At 38.6% G+C, this 21,929-nt stretch overlaps 2 protein-coding genes across 6 annotated transcripts in view; one reads left to right on the plus strand and one right to left on the minus strand.

Moving 5' to 3' along the window:
• The window catches only part of metap1 (methionyl aminopeptidase 1), a 22,536-nt gene extending 13,824 nt beyond the window's left edge, over window positions 1-8,712 (plus strand). For 2 of the 3 annotated variants that reach the window (XM_073919543.1, XM_017358739.4), the window contains exons 6-12: window positions 37-128; window positions 1,680-1,763; window positions 2,726-2,864; window positions 5,400-5,531; window positions 5,701-5,844; window positions 5,969-6,034; window positions 7,690-8,712. In XM_073919543.1, the coding sequence (XP_073775644.1) occupies window positions 37-128; window positions 1,680-1,763; window positions 2,726-2,864; window positions 5,400-5,531; window positions 5,701-5,844; window positions 5,969-6,034; window positions 7,690-7,856 (824 nt within the window). In that variant the 3' untranslated portion in view covers window positions 7,857-8,712. 3 annotated transcript variants of the gene reach the window in all.
• On the minus strand, window positions 8,691-21,552 carry adh8b (alcohol dehydrogenase 8b). Of its 3 annotated transcripts, none has more exons than XM_021480549.3 (10): window positions 21,395-21,549; window positions 19,931-20,091; window positions 19,178-19,279; window positions 18,949-19,090; window positions 16,594-16,681; window positions 16,291-16,510; window positions 11,203-11,463; window positions 10,993-11,122; window positions 9,021-9,159; window positions 8,691-8,943 (listed from the first exon to the last, which is right to left on the minus strand). In XM_021480549.3, the coding sequence occupies exons 2-10, from the start codon at window positions 19,946-19,948 to the stop codon at window positions 8,913-8,915; spliced, it is 1,131 nt and encodes a 376-aa protein (XP_021336224.1). In that variant the 5' UTR covers window positions 19,949-20,091; window positions 21,395-21,549; the 3' UTR covers window positions 8,691-8,912.
• Window positions 21,553-21,929: the final 377 nt, after the last annotated feature.

Consider the following 21,929-nt stretch of genomic DNA (forward strand, 5'->3'; position numbering starts at 1 on the left):
CTGCTCACCAATTCACCATCTCATCATCGCCTGCAGGGATGTCGGAGTCAGAGCAGACCATGAAAGGGACGTCTCAGATTAAGATCCTCAACGCTGAAGAGATTGAGGGCATGAGAGTTGTCTGCAAGGTAAACCAATATCACAATATGAAATTCTGTGATAACTTTGTGTGCAGAAGGATTACTGAAATGGATGGGTTTTGGCAGTGTTGTGTTGAGTCAAGGATGTGTAAAATACAATAAAAGCCTCATTATTGTGAGCAGTAATAAGGAAAATTGGTAAACTAGTTTAACTTGAATTAGTAGTGTTATGACTTTTTAGAATGTTGAATATAATTAAAAATGGTCCTAGATCAGAATCTTTATTCCTTGAATTAGCATCCCATTAGCTAACAAAAATTATTTTACAAATTGTTTTATATTATGATATAACGTGTTACGATTTAAATAAGTTGTCTAGAGAGAATAAACGTAACATTTATAATATTAAATTATTACTGAGTGGATGGATGGAAAATACACCAGGACACAAACTTTACAATCAATTTGTTTATTCCTCTTACGAGGAGAAGATGAAGCCAACAAAAGAGAGGCTTACATGTGTGAGCTTTGTACAATGTATATATATAATAATAATAAAAAAAGAAATACAATCAAAAAGTTTTAGGGGAAAAGGAACTAGAGTGGCGCCAAAGCAATCAACTAAACAAAGCCAAAAGCCACCTAAACTAGAACACAAGATCCCCCTCTAAACTTACTAATAAAAATGAAAATGTGAAAAAGAAACCGAAATCTTCAGCGTTTGTGACGCCACACATAAACTCCCTGAACTAAGCAAAAATACAAAATGCGGCGCTCACCCACATACCTAGTGTTTCTGAACATTGAAGTTACCTACAGGCAAAATGTGTCGCACGACTTAGTAAACTATTCCCTTATCCCCAAAAAGGAATGATAAACTCTTTAACCATGACTTAATTTACATCAATGTACAGTTATTCAAAAACACAAAACAAAGCAAACAGTATGAACAGAAGCGAGCGAACACAGACCAACACACACGCATAGCACTCTGTAAAACAAGGTGCGCCGGTCGAATTTAAAGTCCGCGGAACGAAGTCCAATTGGTCCATGAGGAAATGCCCTAATGAGGAGTGACAGGCTCGGGATCCAATCAGCAGGTACCTAGTGGAGAAAAAATAGCGGAGCAAAAGGTGATAGGGCGAGACTAAGAGCGAATGACAGACAAGAAGATGCGAAAGGAGACAAGCAAAACAGAGGGAGAAGGCACAAAAATACAAACTCCCACAAACCGTGACATAACACAACACCCTAACTTTAGCAAATCAACTTCAATTGTCTACAGTCAAAACATTCTGCAATCTTGAAGTAGGTTTATTTGTGATGCACAAATGCCCGTATTTGAGCAGCTCTTTGTTCTGTAATTTGTGAGGGAGAGGCTTAGAATAACACTTTTTTGCTTTAAATAAATTCACACCTGTGTGTGCGTGCGCGTGCGTGCGTGTGTGTGATTGTGTGTGTGTGTGTGTGTGTGTGTGTGTGTGTGTGTGTGTGTGTGTGTGTGTAAATCAGCTACTGTCAGCCTATTAATGCTTTCATGAGCTGAAGCAGACATTAGAAGTTAGGTTTGTTGAAAATGAAGATGCTTGTGTCTTTCAGCTGGCTCGAGAAGTACTTGATATTGCTGCCATGATGGTGAAACCCGGAGTGACGACGGAGGAGATTGACCATGCTGTGCATTTGGTAAAATTTTTAACTTTAAATCTATTAGGTGGATTACATCTCCAATGTTAAACTTTTTGCTGATAAAGTTTAGTATTTTGATAGATGCCAAAGAATTGATTTTAACAATATTTAAAGTGTTCGTTGATATCTACATAAGTATGTGTCTTAGGCAAGTGCTAAACCATTAAAACCCTAGGAATTGGCCCTAGAATGAAAGGTCTGATTTTACCTTATTTGGAAAGGTCATGAATATTAATTCTGCTCCCATGCTGCTCTAGAAATTTGGACCTACAGAGATATATTTAGAGTTCAATTATGACCTTTTAATGTATGTGAAAACATAAGCAGAAGTTAAAATCAAACCTCTGCATTAACTGAAATTTTTTTTTTTTTTTTTTTAAGTTTATTGCTTTTAAAGTTTATTGCTGTTTGTTGTTTCAATCCAGAAAATCACTTGGTTCAAAAAAGCTGAGTGATTTGACACAGTACATAAACATGCATTAAACGATAACATTCAGCAGTCTACATGATTGTTGCTCTATTAGAAATATATGCAATTTTTACAATATACAGGTTACACTAACAAGAAATAGAGTTAAACAGACATTTAAAAAAAAAAAAAGAAGTCCTAAAAACAGGAAATTTTATAAGCTGTGTAAAATTATAATTGTTGTAATCTTACGAGGAAGCATTGTGACCAATCCAATGCATAACATATTAGTGATCCTATGTGGACTGTCACAGTCAGTGTTTTGGCCTGTTTTCACTGGGAATTTACACCAAAGGTATTTACATAAGACAGAGGAAGCATTTCCACGGCACCTTTAACGGTTTTGACGACTTATTTTTTTTTGACATTATACATGATAAATGCAGGCACAGGGATTTTTGTTTGTAATATCTACAGTTGTGGTAATTTGCAGACTATATAAATGTTGATGTTATTGGCTGATGTGGTTTTTCCATGTTTGCTGGTTAAGGCGTGTACAGCGAGGAACTGCTACCCCTCACCTCTAAACTACTACAACTTCCCCAAATCCTGTTGTACCTCAGTCAATGAGGTCATCTGTCATGGGATACCTGACCGTCGTCACCTCCAGGAGGGGGACATATTGAACAGTAGGTATCAGCACACGCATATAATACAGCATAGGGCTGTGCAATATGGGCAAAAGAAACCTATCACGATTTTCTTGAACAACATTGCAGTTTCTATTTTAATCATGATTTTGACACACAGACATTTTACAATGTGAATATGAATGATTGAATTTACATCTGAAACAAAGAAAAACAATTAGATCTTTTCCAAAGAGCTGTGAAACAGACATAAGGCAAAAAAATAAAATCACCTAGTAAAGGTGTAATAAACTCTCTAGAACAGACCTATGGCAGAACAAATAAACAGTCTACAGACTGTGTCTGTGCGCGTGCTTGTGTACATGTCAAGCGTATGTAAAGCCTGGTTTATTCATCTGCGTCGAGTGATCGGCGTAACCCACGGTGCATGCCTTGTTTGTTGCTGTGCATTTATACTACTGCGTGCTGTTTGTGCTCTTCTGCAGTAACACTTCCGAAACGCTAGCAGGCAGTGAGGTGTTAATGTTCCTCTGTCAAGTTTTTTCACCGGTGTTTTGTTTTTTTCTGAACACTTTGAGCCACTTGAGTACAAGTGGCTCAAACTCGCTCATTTTGAGGCAGGAACCGGCGGACGTGCAACAGCTTTAACCATAAAGTAAACCCAAAACAAAACTTTTTATCTGGAGTTCCTTACCGGACTCCACACTTGTAAACACTCGCTCCATCGCGGCTCTCAATCCCGCCCACACTAGTCACCACTACCAAGCTGACCAATCACAGAGCTTGCGCTACACGTCCTTGTGACGTGTAGTTAAATTTTTTGCATGGTACGCCTCAGTGACGCCGACAGCCACGGCAAAGGGCTATGCATCCACCCGTAGGCTGCGCCGTAGCATGCGCTTGACGCAGAAGTATAAATCGGCACCGATGTTCTGTTTGACCACATGTCTGTAATGGTTGCATGTACTTTTTGTACGTGTCCACAGATTTTTTTTGCCATGCATGGATCATAGATCTCTTTGTGATGCTGCAGTGAAATAGGCTATTCACATACTGTGTCTTTTGTGCACGCAAGTTCTTTATTTCCAATGAAGGCGCCTGGCTTTTGTATATATTAGGAGTGATGCGCGCGTAATCAATGCACACCGAGTTGATAAATAAAACTTTTATTGAAACTGCAGCAATGTTTTGTTAGTTTGTCATCCTCTAAGAAATTGTTTGATGCTCGCCGAGCAATGACAGAAGAGCATGAGCGAAGGAAGCTGAAGGAAGTGATGCGCCTTGTGTGTTCCACACGCTTTTAGATGCAATATGTAACTGGCAGTTCTAAAAATTACCTGATTCTGCAATACATCTGTCTTCCTCTATCCAAAGTAATCCCACACCACAGATGTTCAAGTGGTGCTCACTGCAGAGCCATTTGGGCAGAGCTGAGCTCCAGCGAGGGGGAGCATGAGCTCTCGCTCCTCCTTTCTTGCACTTCTTCTACGAGTGATGTCACTGGGGGTAGCGTTAGGGGTGGGGTTGGTGTACGCATTAAAACAGCTTATAGGAGGAGGAGCCAGAGCTCATGCTCCCCCTCGCTGGAGCTCAGCTCTGCTCAAATGGCTCTGCAGTGAGCACCGTCTCCAGATGTTGGCTTTTTTTAATTTATTTTTTGGCATCAAGTCATGCGCTGAATTAATCATACCTGTTTATGCTGGCTAATTGTCATTAAGCTCAGTCTCCTGTTCTCGTGCTCTGTTTAGGCGTGCTGCGTTATGATTGGTTCAAATAGCATACTGTGGGAAAATCGAGTCTGCCTATTTTTGTTATTTTGCACTGTTCTCATTGATCATCTTCTGTGAAGGTTGGGTTTTGACCATTACATATTAAAGTGACCTATTCCACAACCTGTTGATTTACCAGACTGGTTTCAATATATGCAGTAATATTTTAAGTATTTGTGATACTTGATGTCATAAGATTCCATTTCTTAGCTCATTGCCCCTTTAAATAGATAAACACATCCTTCCTCTCAGTCTAGATTTGGTTTGTGCAGATTTTATATAAAGATTCACTACACATTTTCCATCTGTAAATTAATTGGCTGGCTTTTGCAGAACTGAAAATATTGTCTTTCATTTTGGTGCCATTTTTCAAAGAAACACATTAATAAATGCTTATTTATGCTGTCATCACAAAAGATAAAGAAACAACATATGATCAGTGACATGTAGATTGCATGTTTTGTCTTTGAGCTGTAATATCACCAGCTACAGATCTGTTTCTGTTTACATTTAGATGTCAAATTTACATTGAAACTGATCTTATGAGGAAGGCAAATTCCACATTCTCCTGCCTATTTTTTCTGCCTTGTTTTTGCCCATGTTGTGAAATCACTCATAACATATGTTATTTGGATACTACATCACCCATAATCATAGTAGCTGAAAGCATAATCAAATCATTTTATGCCAGCTTGTGTAATTTTCAGTTTTGTGTAACGCTTGCAGACAATACTCAGACTTCAGTTAAATTGCCCTTAATGCTACATATTGCTCAGTCAATCATATATCATTTTTTCCTCTGTAGTTGACATAACGGTTTACCACAATGGTTACCATGGAGATCTGAACGAAACCTTTTTTGTGGGTGAAGTTGACGAGGGAGCCAAGAGATTGGTTCAGACCACATATGAATGTCTAATGCAAGCCATCGACTCTGGTGAGAATGAATGTACATGCAAACATGCTAAACAATTCACCCCTGCGTGATGAGCTTTTGATGTCTTGTGTAATATTTGATGTGATGTACTCTAATGACCTTTAGAAGGCTGCCTTGCACAGCAGGGGCTGTGTTTTGACCTGAGGATGTTTGTTTCTTGCATTTCTAGTGAAGCCTGGTATCCGCTATCGTGAGCTGGGGAACATCATCCAGAAGCATGCGCAGGCTAATGGTTTCTCTGTGGTACGAAGCTACTGTGGCCACGGCATTCACAAACTGTTCCACACAGCACCAAATGTACCGCATTATGCCAGTGAGTGACATCTAATTATAGAGACTTTGAATGATACAAGTATTGCACACTGTGATGTAATCTGACCCGGGGAGGTTGCAAACACTCTAAGCGTGCGCTGTCCTTCTTTTATGTGTTTCTGTAGAAAATAAAGCTGTAGGGGTGATGAAACCTGGTCACGTGTTTACTATTGAGCCCATGATTTGCGAAGGTAAGGGACAAATCACGTAACTTTGTTTATCCTTATTGCACAGTTGTTCAGGATTGTTTAAAACAGGGATGCGATTTGTGAACAGCCCCATTAGCAGCTACACATTCTCTTCACATTCAAAAGATACCGTCACTCCTGATCCTGCACAAAAATTCAATTAAGCCTCTTTAGGCTGAGTTAGGGTGCTTTCACACCTGTGAATCGATTTAGTTGTTCCGAAACAGAGATTACAATTGTTACATTGTTGCTCTTTGCTCTTGGAGCGGTTTGCTTTCACACTGCAAAGTTTCTAATCGGACCAAAAGAGCTAAAACAAGCCACATGCGAGTAAACTCTCCTTACATTGGTCAGAGTGTCAGGGTTTATTTTGCAGCGTCCCGCTAAGCTGTCAGGAGAGGTAGTGGTTTGGTGGTGATTGACAGGGTGCTCGCGCGCGACGTGTCTGAGGAGAGATGCGGTGGGGAGGGGTGAGAAGGGTGCGACGATGCCTATTTGAGGACCGGGAGGGAGACGCGAGATTACCGGGAGATCATCACTCGTTTGCGGGCATCCAGAGACTCGCGAAACTTCCCGCCATACTCATAATTCTCTCTTCATATAGCCGTAAGCCTATTACATATCCATAAAACACTGATATATAACCGCGCTCGGATCGGATCGCTTTCTCATTGGAATCGAACCGCTCCAAGGTTCGTTTCAATCGAGCCGAGCACTCAGCAGTCACAATTTCTTAATTTAATTATTTATTTGACCATAGCTTCACTCTTTTTATTCATTATTTTGCCGCAGCTCCTCTATTTTTATTTATTTTCTCGCAGTCCCGTGACAAAATGCAGCCTGCATTAACTAACGTTAATGATGATGTAACTATCGACCCCAAACAGCCGCATCTTAGTGAATATAAGAATTCGAATAATTAATATTAATGAATAATACACCTGCTCAATGAAAATGAGATGATTTACTACAATAATATATCTGACATAACTTGATCAGAAATCTAAAAAGGGGAAAAAAATTAAGCCATCAATAGAAAGTAATGCTGTGTCTTAAGGGTCACAAGTCATCACTTATTTTTTAATCCCTGTTATTAGCGCCATTGTGGACCAGTGGTAAGCACGTTGCATAACAACGCCACGGACCCGTGTTCGAATCTCACCTGAAAATTTATACTTTTTTTTTAATACTTTTTTTTTTTTTTTTTCCATTCTTATTGTTAAGACATATAATACTGTTAGGGCTGTTGAACATTTGAATTTCTAAAGCAGCTGTTTTCTTGAAAAAGGCGTGATCGTGCCATTAGAACCTGAATTGGAATCAGTCGTGAACTGACGTGGGCCGGTCTATCTTGAAATTCCAGGGCTAAAATTGAGTCCCACTCCGGCCCTGGTTAGATCGTTGTGTTTTTGTGTACTCGTGTCCTCTTTGGTGACAAGTATTATTGTAGAATGTTTTCTGTTCAAGTGCTTGGAACAAGTTGCTGGTCAAGTTAAAAGCAGTGGAATCTAAAGTATTTCAAACATCTACAAAGACAACTATCAAATTGATCGATTCTACTTTGAATGGACGTGTAGGTTAATGTGTGTATTAAACTACTTGGCGCGTACATGTGATTAAATACCCCAATCATTTGATAGCCTAATATCTCTGTGCAGGTGGCTGGCAGGATGAGACGTGGCCAGATGGTTGGACTGCAGTCACTCGTGACGGCAAGCGCTCAGCCCAGTTTGAGCACACACTCCTCGTGACAGAGACCGGCTGTGAAATCCTCACCCGTCGGCTGGAGGATAATGGCCGCGCGCACTTCCTGTCCCAAATGTAGGATGCTGGGGGGGGGTCACATCAGCCCTGTTCTGCAGTGGAGGATACAACCGCTCCGCCCCATATCACCGATCAGCCAGTCACACAGTGGTTCTCTATTGGGCAGGAGATGATTGGCCACGTGGCCGTGTCAGTGGATTTGGGCAGGAGATGGAGATTTGTTAACTTCTGAATGTGTCACCTGACTGTCACATTAATCAGCTTGGATCTGAGTCAATTCAAAGGCACCGGGCTTAAACCGTGCCGCCACACTCTGTCCGTGAGGCAGAAGTATCAGTGTGAGTGTGTTTGTGAGAGCGCATCGGCTGTATGAGGTCTGCTTCAGTGTGTTTGTACACCTGGCTCGTTGCAACGTATTGTGTCTGTTTTGTAAGCCATTATTGGGGGTTTTCGGGATGCGAGGAGTGTGTGTGTGTGTGTGTGTGTGTGTGTGTGTGATAGAACACTGTGGAGTCTCTCCAAATCTTTATCAAATTGTGATTGATATCTGAAAACTCTTCACAGCTGAAAGAGTGCCTCGTAACGTTATTGAACATTGTACAAATGTTTTTCATGAACTACTACCAGCGCTCATAAGGTCCATTAAAATCAATCCTATTTCAGTGAGAGTGTCTATGATGGCCTAGAGGAAGCATTAGGTTAAGTGCAGTGGTTTAATTGTGTGATTGAGAGGATGGCCTTTCTCGATGTCCTCTTACTGCAGTCATTCTTAGTGAGTTTTGTTCGTCTTTGGTTGTTTCATGCCACTTAAAGAGAATTCTAAAAGTCTGAAAAGCAGTCGCAGGCCTCTTTGTTTGAAGCATCTCATGAAGTCAGTTCCAGTATTCAAGCTGAATTAAAGTATATTTTCTCCTTTATTTGTTTTTTTTTATGCGCAACAAAGAATCACATTTTTCAACACGTGACAAGATCGTTCAGGAGCTTATAATCATAATTGGAGTACAAGATTGACACACTTAAGTTACATCTACAGTACATTAAACTTGTAAGGAATGTCTCAATTTCCATCTGTTTGTCTTGTACTGTAGAGGTCAGTATGGTGAAGATAATTTCCCTCTTATTTGGACATATCCAGGATGCATCGAATGCTGTAGGATAGGGGGAAAAATGTTATGTTCTGACAGGATTAACTAAAAATATAACCAAAAAAACTTGAGAAATGTACCATTCTCCATTCTTCATGAGTTTGACGACATCATTGACTTGCTCCAGTTTCATTCTTTGAGTTATAAACTCATCCAGCATTATTTTGCCAGACATGTAGTCCAGAACCAGTTTTGGAACACCGTCTTTGATCTTAAAACCTAATTCACATGAATAGAAATTAATCTTTGTTTCCTGTAACCCATGGGTGTCCAAACTCGGTCCTGGGGGGGCTGGTATCCTGCTGAATTTAGCTTCGACTTGCCTCAACACCAACCCTGGCGGCTGTTTCATAAAAATCATTTAGAAAAGAGCGGATTACAGTCAAAACCTGACTTCAATGAGCCGAACTAAATGTTCACGCTTAAATTGGTTTCATAGCAGCAAGTTGAAGATCATTTGATCTAACTAATTATGAATTTGGTTTAAATAAATTAGATAACTGTTTGTGCATGTTACTATCATGAAATAGATGCATCGATTATGTTGTGTGCTACCATGGCAACTACGAGAGCTGAAAGTGCTCTGAAATAATCAAATGATATAATAGTTTAAACAATCAAAAACTACAGATTGCAAGAAAGAAGGCTGAAAAGAAATTGCAGATCTTCTCAACAGGCTTAATATGTAGAACATATTCTAAAATATAGGCTATTATTTAGGCCTATTAATGTTAAATTAAATGTCACAATACATTAAAATTGTGCTTGTGCACGTGTGAGAGAGATTACGCACTTCCTGCCAATTATTACTTGCAAGAAAATTTTTGAATGTATTGCAGGCTCACTGTAACACACAAAATGTACTTAACATCAGCACATTAAGATTAAAATAATGGCAACAGAGCCGTGCATGCGCAAGCGGGGGGATTTTTCATTTGCTCCTGAAACCGCTGCAGATTGCTGCTTCCTTTTTGACGCTTGTGTTTCCTGCGCCCCATGGGAAAATATCTTTTAATTAAAGTGAGGCTACTGCTCAGCCCGGATTCATCTCCATTATTCCACTCAGGGTTTGCAGATTTGAAGTCATCCTTTAAATGTGGCCAATTTTTTATATCAGTCAGTGCTTTCTTAATATTATTTTAAGTACACCCCTCACAGATCTCTCTTTAAAATGCATATTTTCAACAGGATGCTTTACAATAATATATTTGTGCATATACATTCGATTATTCAGTACCAAAACTAAATTTGGAAGTAATCTAACAAAAACAAAAAGGGCAAAAATTTGTACACCCTAGATATTATGTTGAGGGAAAATGTTAATATTTTATTAAACGGGGAAGAAAAAAAAAAAAATCAACAGAAACTATATATATATATATATATATATATATATATATATATATATATATATATATATATATATATATATATATATATTTAGTTGAAATGTAGTTTGTATTTGTTTTGTTTGCAATAACTTATAACTTATTTCAATTTAAATGCATCTATGATTCTATTCTTAAATATGTGTGGTGTGTGTATATATATATATATATATATATATATATATATATATATATATATATATATATATATATTTATTACAAAGTGACTATAAAGTTACAATCATTATTAAGAGGTTAAGTGAAATAAAAAGTCATCAAATTACGGTAGGTGAATGTTAATGTTACTTTGATTAAGCTTGAGCTTCAGACTTAGTTCATAAGACAGAGTTAACCTGCCCCGTACCAGGCTAGTTTCCCAGCATACGTTTCCAGAGTAAATGAGTTTTAACTACCGTAAATTTGTGAAATAGAATCCGCCATTAATAAAACTGACTTGTTAAAATAAGTCTAGCTTTTTCTCTAAGCTTGGTTTATGAAACAGCCCCCTGCAAGGATGTTTCTGGAAAGCCTAGTAAGGGCTTGATTAGCTGACCCAAGTGTGTCTGGGGTTGGAACTAAACTTTGCAGGACACCAGGCCTCCAGGACCGAGTTTGGGCACCCCTGCTTTAACCCATAGGCAGTATTAACTGACAATTGGTTTACCTCCTAAAAGAGTTCCCTTCCAGGTTTTTCCATATATGAGTTGAATTGGCTTTGAAGAGAAGTCCGTATTAGTGTATCCAACCAAAACACTCAAACCCCAACCTTTAGCACACGACTCCAGTGCAAGCCTCTAAGGTGAAAAACATTCACGTTCAGCATTTAAATGAGTATAGAAATGCAGTGTATGCGTGCGTGTTAGTTAGAGCTTACTGATACTTCAGTGTTGCCCACACACTCCAGAGAGAAGTCCACTCCTCCATTGGTCATTTCTATCAGCACTTCAGAGATGGGTTTATTGTATGCTTTCGGATTCAGGAAATCTGTGGCTCCGAACACCTTGGCCTTCTCAAACTTCTTTTCATTGATATCCACAGCAAAGATGCGAGATGCTCCGGCGTTTTTACAGCCCATGACCGCAGCTAGACCAACCGCACCAAGTCCAAACACGGCACACACAGAGCCTGGAGTAACCTGAACACAGACAAAATCACTATTGTAACCCACCTAAACATTCACCTCACAGTTTAAGCCGCAGAAACATCAGGACCCTTTAAATCACACCTTTAAAAAAAGTAGCATTTGCAACATTTTTGAGTTGGAGTTGAGGTTGGCTGGATCCAAATTAGTGTGAATTGAGTGTACAAACCTCCTGGGGTTTTTGATGGAATTATGTGCATCTTCTACATAATACAGTCCAACCTATTGTGTTTTATTAAGGTCTACAACTATCCCAACCTTTAAGAGTCATGAAACCCCCTCTTTCTGTTCAAGCCAACCTCAGAATTTTTTCAAAAAATGCTTCATTATGGGCGAGGAGTGGGCCTGACCAGGAGAAAGAGGGGAGCGAACAACTGTCAGTTGACTCACAAAATGAGACAAACCGTGAGACCAAGCATTTTATAGTTTACAAAGTTAAAATGCAAAGAAATAAACAGTAAGTAATTTAATGTCCTGCTAGACATGCTATTTATAATTTCATATACATAACCACAATTTGTTTTATCATTATAAAGATAATCGTGTTGATATAAACACTATAAATGAGGAGGACTTCTCTCCTCCTCACTCCCCGGGTCTGAATGCAGACACAGTAGAGCAGTGCAGCAGGACTCTTGCTCTATTCATTTCAATCATTAGCCCTGCTGGTAATCCTGAGGATTTTACACCTGTGCAAACATGGCAGCACGAGTATACGCGATGTACAGCTCACCCTACAAAAATGCTTGCTGCACACAAACAGCTTTGCTGTAATAGCCCTTACAGCGCTGCAGGGAAAAACATGCAACAATCCCCGTGGATCATGGAAACAAACACTTGTGACACTTCATGAATGGTAAAATACTGCATGCTATGCGTGGCTGTGGTCTAACAGCTTGGCAGGTCTGTCATTGAATAATCAAGAAGCGGGCTCTTCTCATAGGATAAGAAAACTCAGCCATGAATAATAATAATGAGAAACTGACGTGTCATCACTGGACAGGCAGATGAGCAATACGCTACCGATTTTGATCTCGCCCCAAAAATGTTTTTAAACCTGGAAGATGACATTAGCTTTTGAAAGCTCAAAATTATCCAGTAAAGCTAAAAAGTGCTAATGTTGTCTTAAATGATGCTCAACACACACAAATATGTTAAAATCTCAAGTGCTGGAGGGTTTCCTGAACCTATAAACCTACCCCTTCCAGAAATGAAAAGACAATATTAGTTGAACAGCATCAAAAATATGATGCGATATTGACATGCACAAGCTCAGTTGTCGCTACTGTTAACACTTTGTCATAACCCAACCTACCTGCTCCAGAAATTTCTCTCACTTGGAGATCTCAATGCTGCAGCGAAATATACTACATGTTTTCTTCTGGGTGGCTAACAATTAAGATGCAGTACCAGTCTTGGCCACCAGGTGCTAACATCAATAATCTGGGAATAGGTGTGTTGCTAGATCAACTCCGTTATGCTCATTGACTACTGGTCACTTCTGTTTAGCTGATTATTAAGACATACAATCAGCCAGCAACTCTGGCAAGGCACCCTTGATTCTTGTTCTCTTCAAGACACCCTTGAGTACTTTTTTTTTTTTTTTTTTTTTTGGAGATTTTAACAGATTTGTATGTGTTGAGCATCAGTTAACACAATGTTGGCACCTGTTAGCTTTAATTGTGGGGAAAACTGGAGAATTCTGAGCTTTTGTCAGCTAATTTTATATTTGGGTTAAAATAATTATTGGGGCAGGCAAAATCTGCTAGTGGAGTGATGACATGTCAGTTTCTCATTATTATTTATAGCTGAGTTTTCTTACCCTGTGAGAGGATGCAGCTTCTTAATTATTCATGACTGCATGTGCTTTCCGAGGACAGACTAATATGGACAGACCACAGACCTGCCAAGCTGTAAGACGGTGCACGACACAGTATTTATACATTCATTAAGGCTTCTACATTTTTGTTTCCATGATCCATGGGGTTTGTTTCTCCGCAATGCTGTCAGGGCTACCGATACAGCTAACCTGTTTGTGTGCAGCAAGCATTGTATGAAAACTGTATGAGAACTGGAGAATGGCAGACTTTGTCTTTTATCTGTTGAGTTCGTTACTATTCAGACACATCGCCTATATCCAGGCTGCTGTGTTCGCCTATGTTTAAAAACCTCCAGATTACCGGCAATAGTTGGAGAATAGAAAGGGAAAGAGACCTCCTGTTCTGATAGATTCAGACCTGGGTCTCAGGAGGAGAAAAGTCCTCATTTATAACGTTTATATAAAAACGATTCTTTGCATTTTAACTTTTAAAACTATAAAACCACGCGTCTCACATTTTGTATCAGATAATTGTTTATCTTGAGCCGGTAAGCCAACTGACGAAAGACCTTCTTTTTTCCCTGCTATGCCGGCCTCGCCCACTCCTCCCTCTGCTCGCAGCAATTCACACCCCTCGAAGCATTTTTTTTTAAATTCTGAGGTCTGAAAGTGGGAGATTTCATGACCTTTTAGGTCGACAATGGTCAAGATGAACAGCTTAAGGCAGCAGTCACTCAAACGATTGTTAAAAAGTGATCTCTAGAAAAGCATCGCTGAATGCACAACACGCCAAACTTTGAAGCAAATGAGCTACAGCAGCAGCAGAGGGGGGTTTTATGACCCTTTAAGGAAAGTCAGTATGGTCAAGATGAACAGCTTAAGGCAGCAGTCACTCAAACGCTTGTTGAAAAGAGACCTCTAGAAAAGCATCGCTGAATGCACAACACGCCCAACCTTGAAGCAGATAAACAACAGCAGCAGCAGAAGAAGAGCACACCCGTGCCACTCCTTTCAGCTAAAAACAGCAAACTGAAAATCATTCACACTAGTCAATTTTTTTTGCCGGTTTTGAATTCTAGATTTCTACTGTAACATTCAGATATTATGTCAGAATTTGGCATGATGGATCCTTCCTGCCTTAAATCTGTGATTTCAAGATATCAAGATTTGTGCATCGTTTAAATGGAACAGTTTAACATCAGTATTGTTCCTGAACAAAAGAATACTATCTTGTGAAATCTGAATGAAAGGCTGTGTCAAATCTCTGGTTTTTGAACACTGCCTTCACAGTCACCAGATCTCAATCCAAAAGTGCACATTTGGGATGTGTTGTTGGAAATGGGAAATTCACATCATGGATGAGCAGCAGACAAGATCTACAGTAACTGCATAATGCTATAATGTCAGTACAGACCAAAATCTCTTAAATAGGATTGTTTACAAGTCCTGTAAACATTCCCATCTAAATGTTTACAGTTTAGTCTTGATATAAACAAATTCAGGTTTTAGAGACATTTTAGAGAGCCTCCTAATGCAGTTAATCTCGTGAATGAAAATCAATAGTTTGCAATGTGTTCTTACAGCAAACATTCAGTTAAGTAATCTAAAGCCGTTTAACATAGACATCCATCAAATGGCTTCAAATTATTGAAAGTAGGAAAAAGAAAGTCAGAGTAAACCATGATAGATCACTTTCATGGCACAAGGTGTAGTTTGAAGTTCTTTGTTGAGAACATCTGTGTTACTATTTTAACACTTTCTGTTGATTGTTTTATATTTAGAATCTTTTGTGAAATTAAAAAGTTCTTAATGGAAACATTGATTCTAATAAAGAAGCCTTATTTTTAAAGTAGGCATGTAACAGAAGTTAAGATTGTCTTTTATTTCAACCCAAGCTCATTCTGATTACATACCCCAATATACATATCTGGAGAGAGCAAAATAGGACCCAGTAGCTACGTTTTTTTGCAGTTTTTGTTTTGGTGAATACGTCAAGAGGCCGCTGTGTGCACTTTTTCAGACCTTGCATGCTGTTCTCACGTAAATCCATCATAGGCCGCTGTGGACTGACTGACTGATCGACTGACCCACCCTCCCCCTTCCCTGAACTCAACCAATAGAGTGTTAAAAAGCACCAATTGACCCGCCCACCCACTTCCCTAAACCAAACCAAGTGTTTAAAAAAAGCAATCCAGAAAAAGAAAAGCCCTCGCAATATTTTTACATTTTTAGATTTTACCACATTCTCATCCTGTTATTTACTTGTTTGTTTTATTTTTTAGCTTTTGTTTTTGTCTTACCTGCTTTCTGGAACTTTTCTTCACCGGACTCGTACATGTCGAGCTACATAACAAACTGGTAACAGCTGTCCATATGGAGGTAATCGGTTAGCTGACAAGCGAGAAAAGGAACGACGTCATACCGCCTAATAGCGTTCGTTTTAAAGATGTAACACACCCATACATACCTCTGGCTACATAATTTGCAATCTCCAAAAAAACGTATATAGGGCTACAGTTTCAGAATGAGCTTATGGTAATTTTCTCCCTCTATTGTGACGTACATCCAATTAAATAATTCTGAATTGAGAAAAAAAGTAGGTGCATGATTTTGTTCATTTTGTTAGTTGAGAACTGACAAAATGAAAGAAGATTGACGAATGGACGAAAGCCGGACAGAAATGAGACACGCCCTGATAACCCCGCCCTAATGCCATTCCATGTGACCACAAATTAAGTCATTTTGAAGGAGGCAGGTAAGATTATGGTATTTGATTAAAGATTGTGAGGGCGAATGAATGTTTAGAAAATAATTAGGTGCACAGACCATTTTGACATATGCTACTATATAAATATAAAAAAGGAGAGCTCATTTTAATTTCATAGCTACATTAAAAGTACTTTCACATATTCAGTGAAATCTGGTCATTATTTCATTAATAAACAAACCTACAATGTGATTTTACTTAAGAAACTAAATCAGGTAAGCATCCCAATACACACCCCAGCCGAGTTGACGGCAGCTCCGTATCCAGTAGTGACTCCACAGCCCAGCAGACACACGCGGTCCAGAGGAGCATCATCATCAATCTTTACCACATAAATCTGTCTAATAACGATGTACTCGGCCAGAGTTCCTGTGTTGGTGAACTGCAGGATGGGCTTACCCCGGCAGGTGAAACTTGTTTTGGGATATGACATATATTCAATATGATCATTTACCCTGCCAGAAAAAAAAAAATAAAGATTTGTTATACGGATGAATAAATAAAATGCGTCACCTGTGGTTTTGTTTGTGCTTCTTACCAGCTGCGCTCACACAGATTTGTTCTGGGACTTTTGCAGAACTTGCATTCTCTGCACTGACAGCCAGAATTTGGAATGACCTTATCACCTGTTGAACACAATACACTGATGTTATTTGAATTATCTGAAAGCTGAATAAATAAGCTTTCCATTGATGTTTTGTTAATTAGGATAATATTTAGTTAAGATACAACTACATAACACCGGAATTATCTGACGGTTAAAAATGAGGGTATTGACAAAAATGCATTTAAAGATGTACAACAGTGATGGGTCGGTCTTGAACGATTTGTTCATTTTGAACGAATCTTCAATATGACTCGGGAACTACAAGTCCTTTCAGGGAGTGATTCGTTCATCCGCACATGCGCACATTTATGCAGGTGGTATCGTTCATTTCTAGTCTTTTGAGTCGTTCATCGCGGAAAGGCAGAAGCTAATCATGTGTTGAGCTGGAAAAATAATTGATCTGTTCATCTCGCGAGTCCTCTATCGGGATTGAGTCATACGTTCCTCACGGGCCAATCATATGCATTTAGAGCCGGAAAAAGAATTGATCCGTTCATGTCTCGAGTCCTCAGGTTTGAGTCATTCTGTCACATGATAAAAGAACGATTTAAAAATCAGAGGACTCGAAAGGTGAACTAATAATCATGGCTCCTGTCGGCTCAGACTGTGTACATTGGTTAAGATTATATGTGACTGTCAGTGTAACGTGAACGAATCGCTGACATTTGAAGACATGACGAGTTGAGCTGAGCAAAGAGAAAACAATACCTCCATAGACAAAAAAGCAGGTAAACATTGAATTATTATTTTCTCCTTCTTATAGTATTCTATTTATGACTTATTTGTTGTGTGATCAACCATTTGGGCTAGTTGTAGCAGTGTTTGGAAGCAATTCATAACATTTTAATAATATTTTGGCAAATTGAACCAAATGAACGAAATGACTCGAAAAAAGATTTGTTCATCTCAATGAACGAGACTCAAAGATCCGAGTCAGTAAAGTGATCCGAACATCCCATCACTAATGTACAAATGACATATTTAGTAATGCACATAACTAAGAGTTAGTAAAGCCTTTTATAACATATTTAATTACCCCTAAAAAGGGCCTGGGATCATTCTGTGTGATGTTTTATGGCCACCTGGTGCCAAGAAATCTGCCATGAACATCTCTGGGTGACACCTTTTATCTACCAGGACACTTAGCAGATTGCTCTGGTCCTCTCTGCTAGGTTTTCATATGAAAATTGCAGATAAAAGGGGAAAAAACCCTTTCTTTGCTTTCCCTTTTTGTCTACACACAAACATTTCCAATTATTAAAAAGGACATTTAGACCCAAGATTCTTCCCCAAAGTGCATGTAAGTTTTGTAAGTTGTATACTCCCTCATTTAACCCGTACGCCTTACATTTTTACCTTTTTTAAAGCAGTAGATGGAGTAAGAATGTGTGAATTATGTTGCTGTATTCTTAAAATTGTCATGTTTAGTGTTGTTGCGTTCTGCATTTAATTTTACAACTCATGAGCTATGACATATAACGATAACTTGTATGCTTGGTGTAATTTCAAACAATGGGTTAAAGTGTGTTGGTCTGTTGTGGGATGTTTTTTTTCTTTTCTGTGTATTATTTTTTGTTTGTTTGTTATATGTTAGGCTAGTCAATAAATCGTACTATTACCACGTTGGATTGTCTTTCTTTGCATCATATAAACGGTCACTTTAATGGTAAAACATTCCTTGCTGCCAGCTTATTAAAGTTTAACAAAGCTAAAACTATTTATCAACTTCACAAGAAGTAAAATTCCCTTTCTAAATAAAAAACCATGAAAGAGTCTGCTCAGACGAGCGGACAAAGTCATCGTTTTGATTATTTTGTTAAATTAACTAGAAGTTAATTCTGAATATTCATAATTAATAATAATTTGTTATTAATCATTAATCAGAAATTGAGCTAATTTTGCTTAATATTTTAATGATTTGTGGCATAAATAAAAAACAAATCGAGGACAAAAATGATTTAAATCACTATGAAATCACATTTTATTATAGTTTTTTATTGACTATTATAGTGTAGTATATTTTTTCATTCATGTGTTCTCATAATCTCACCCTCCATCTTCTATCTCTGATGTGTTTAATTATTCGAGGGCGGAGTAACCAGTCACACTTGAGATCCTCCAATAGCAAAACAATAATTATCCAACAATCCAATCAATTCCTGATAGACAATCTCAAGTGCCTCCCATTTTTTTGTTCTAATTTGAGAAGCTATTTGTACGTTCTTATGGGGGGGAAAATATCACAGCTTTCGTAAATAAGAATTAAGACGTTTATTAAGACATTACCTGGTTTGAATTCAGTGACTCCAGGTCCAACGCTCTCTACCACTCCAGCTGCTTCATGCCCCAGTATAGTGGGAAAACCTTTATTGTCTGTCGACTCCAAGAGATGAAAAAGGTCTGTGTGACACAGACTTGTATATAAAATCTGTGACAGAAAATCATTAAATCATTATTTCTTCATTTAAGAATTGTTTACATGGGTTCTTGATATCTTTCATGAGACATTTCCCACCTTAATTCGAACTTCTCCTTCCTGTGGTGGGGCAACTTCTATTTCCTCCATTACCAGGGGAGCCTTGGGCTCCCAGGCAACAGCGGCCCGACATTTGATCACCTTCAGCACACAAAAGGAATTGGTTCAGCATTTTGTAAATCTAGAGATTTAATGATTAAAGGTTTATAACCTGAGCAGTTGCAAGAACTGTACTCGCTGACTTCAGTTGGAGTTTGTCCAACCAATGAAAACATTAACACATTTTAGAGCCACAACTATCTGATTTCTCTATCTCTAAAGCTAAATATTAACTCAGTGAAACTGCAAGAGCTCATGTAGTGCTAGTGTCCATTTGAGTTGATGAAGTGGGAGACTCACAAAACATTTCAAATTTGTTTAAAAACTTAGAGTAAAATATGAATGCACAAATGTCACTTTAACGTGTAATGTCTAAACCTTTTCATGTAGTCTTTTTACACAATTTAATCTTTTCAGTAAGTCAATATGGTTAGCAAAACAAAACTATTAAGCCATATTATAGTCATGTATTATACTAATACTCATCAAAAAAATAATAAAAGAATATCTCCAAATGTCCACAGCAGTCTTCTGTGTATAACATTAGACTTCACAGTAGGACTTTTTGCATTGCAAATTTGTAAACGTGATCAATAGGTAAAAGGACATGAGGTTAAACATATAGTTGTATTAAAAATGCATGAACTGCTCTGCAGCACAAATGAAAACAGACCAAAAGACAAGTTTACGAACCTTCCCTGCAGTGGCCATTTCCCAGTGTAGTCGTATTGCTGTGATGAATGCAAAGAGACAATGAGATCCTCTGGCAGTAGTTTTTATACCCTAGTTTTAAACGGATAAAGCAATCATGTGCTCTTGCACACTCCCTCTCTTCGTCTCTGTAGCCTACTGAACTGAAATTACAACTTGAGTTATGAAAATGGCAAAGATATACAGACATTACCTGAAATATTTAACAGAAGATTGTTACTTAGCTGTGTGAATATGAGAGCTGGGCTATTTCTTGTGCATTTTGGCAAGTCAATAAATCTTGATAATCACTACTAGAGACATTCAGTGTTACATAAAGTGCTTGCCTAATGAGTTCATTCAATAACATAATTGAATTTAACTAAATAGACAATGACTGTTAGTTTTTTAACAGTTTACTAAATACTTTCTTTATGAGGTTTGAGTGCTTTATTTTTGCTTGATCTTTTCATTTAATGATATTTATTCAATGGTGTATCTACAAATTTATGGAGAGGATGAGTTAGGTGGCTTACTACTGCTGTTGTTTAGAGATTGGCAACAATAACCTTATAGCAAATGACTACTAAACTGATTATGCAATAGGTTTACGTTCATTTGAGAGTACTATGATCATATTGAAAGCCGAAGGCATAATCAAATCAAGTAAAACAGTGCATATAATGGTTACCCCTGCTGAAAAATCCAGCTTAAACCAGCCTAGTCTGGTCGGCTGGTTTTAGCTGGTTGATCAGGCTGGTTTTAGAGGGGTTTTGGCCATTTCCAAGCTGGTTTCCAGCCATTTCCAACCTGGTCTTAGCTGGTCAGGCTGGAAAATGTCTGACCAGCTAAAACTAGCTTGAACAGCCTGGATTAAGCTAGACATAGCTGGTTTCGGCTGGGCTCCCAGCCTGGCTGGTCAAGCTGGTTTTAGCTGGTCATCTCCCAGCCTGACCAGCCAAGACCAGGCTGGAAATGGCTGGAAACCAGTCTGGAAATGGCCAAAACACCTTTAAAACCAGCCTGGTCGACCAGCTAAAACCAGCCAACCAGCCTAAGCTGGTTTAAGCTGGTCTTTTCAGTAGGGACCATATACATGCAAACCTTTGTGGGTGAATTGGCAGACCACTTTTCAATGTCTCTGATAATAAAATTGAATAATAACGTTACTGATAATAAAATTGAAGTGTTCATCTGGCCTACTGTATAATCATTTTAAAGCTGGACGCATAGCAAACCAACTTTTAGATAGGCCAATAATGGTCGTTTAAATGTGACTGACGCCTGTTTTGTGGGTGAAGTGGAGGGAGCCTGGCTGGTTCAGACCACCTTTGAAAGAAACTCGTTGTCAAATAATCAAATCTGGTGAAAATTAAACATGCAAACAAACACTAAACAATTCAACAGACCAATCTGACGGAAAATGTTCTTCAAATGTGCCCCAACCCTGCACCAAAGAAAACTTACTTTCACAAGATGTGGACGCAGGAAGGTCAAAAATCACAGTCTGGCTGCTGTTTTGGATTAAGTGCGCGGTATGCAAACACCTAAACCAAACAACTAGGACTGCACACACACTTTGAGACTAACAAACATGCAGAACTGGACATACAAAAGACTACGCCTTAATGACGGAAATCGCGTAGAAATAAAGTAGGTGGGGAAGGGGTGTATGCAGTGCATCCATAATCCAGCCACTAGAGTGCGCTTGAAACATTTTGGTCTCTAAAGGGTCAGGAAGCCCTGAAATGTTTTAAGATTTTAACAGATGTGTGTGTGTTGAACATTAATTAAGCTAGTGTTTCTCAACCACGTTCCTGGAGGACCACCAGCTCTGCACATTTTCCAAATCTCCTTAACCAAACACACCTGATTGATATCATCAGCTCATTAGCAGAGACTGAAAGACCTGTAATGGGTGTGACAGAGAAAGGAGATATTCAAAGCATGAAATGTTGGTGGTCCTCCAAGAATGTGGTTGAGAAACACTGATAAAAGACAT

Source organism: Danio rerio, chromosome 13 (genome assembly GCF_049306965.1).
Source record: "Danio rerio strain Tuebingen ecotype United States chromosome 13, GRCz12tu, whole genome shotgun sequence".
NCBI classification, from domain to species: domain Eukaryota; kingdom Metazoa; phylum Chordata; class Actinopteri; order Cypriniformes; family Danionidae; genus Danio; species Danio rerio.

Excerpts from the sequence above, each read along its gene's own strand:
- adh8b (XM_021480549.3), bottom strand. Across the intron at positions 19,091-19,177 it reads AAGGAGAAGTTCGAATTAAG|ATTTTATATACAAGTCTGTG; the intron begins GTGGGAAATGTC and ends TTTCTGTCACAG. Across the intron at positions 9,160-10,992 it reads GAAGGGAACTCTTTTAGGAG|GTTTTAAGATCAAAGACGGT; the intron begins GTAAACCAATTG and ends CATGTGAATTAG.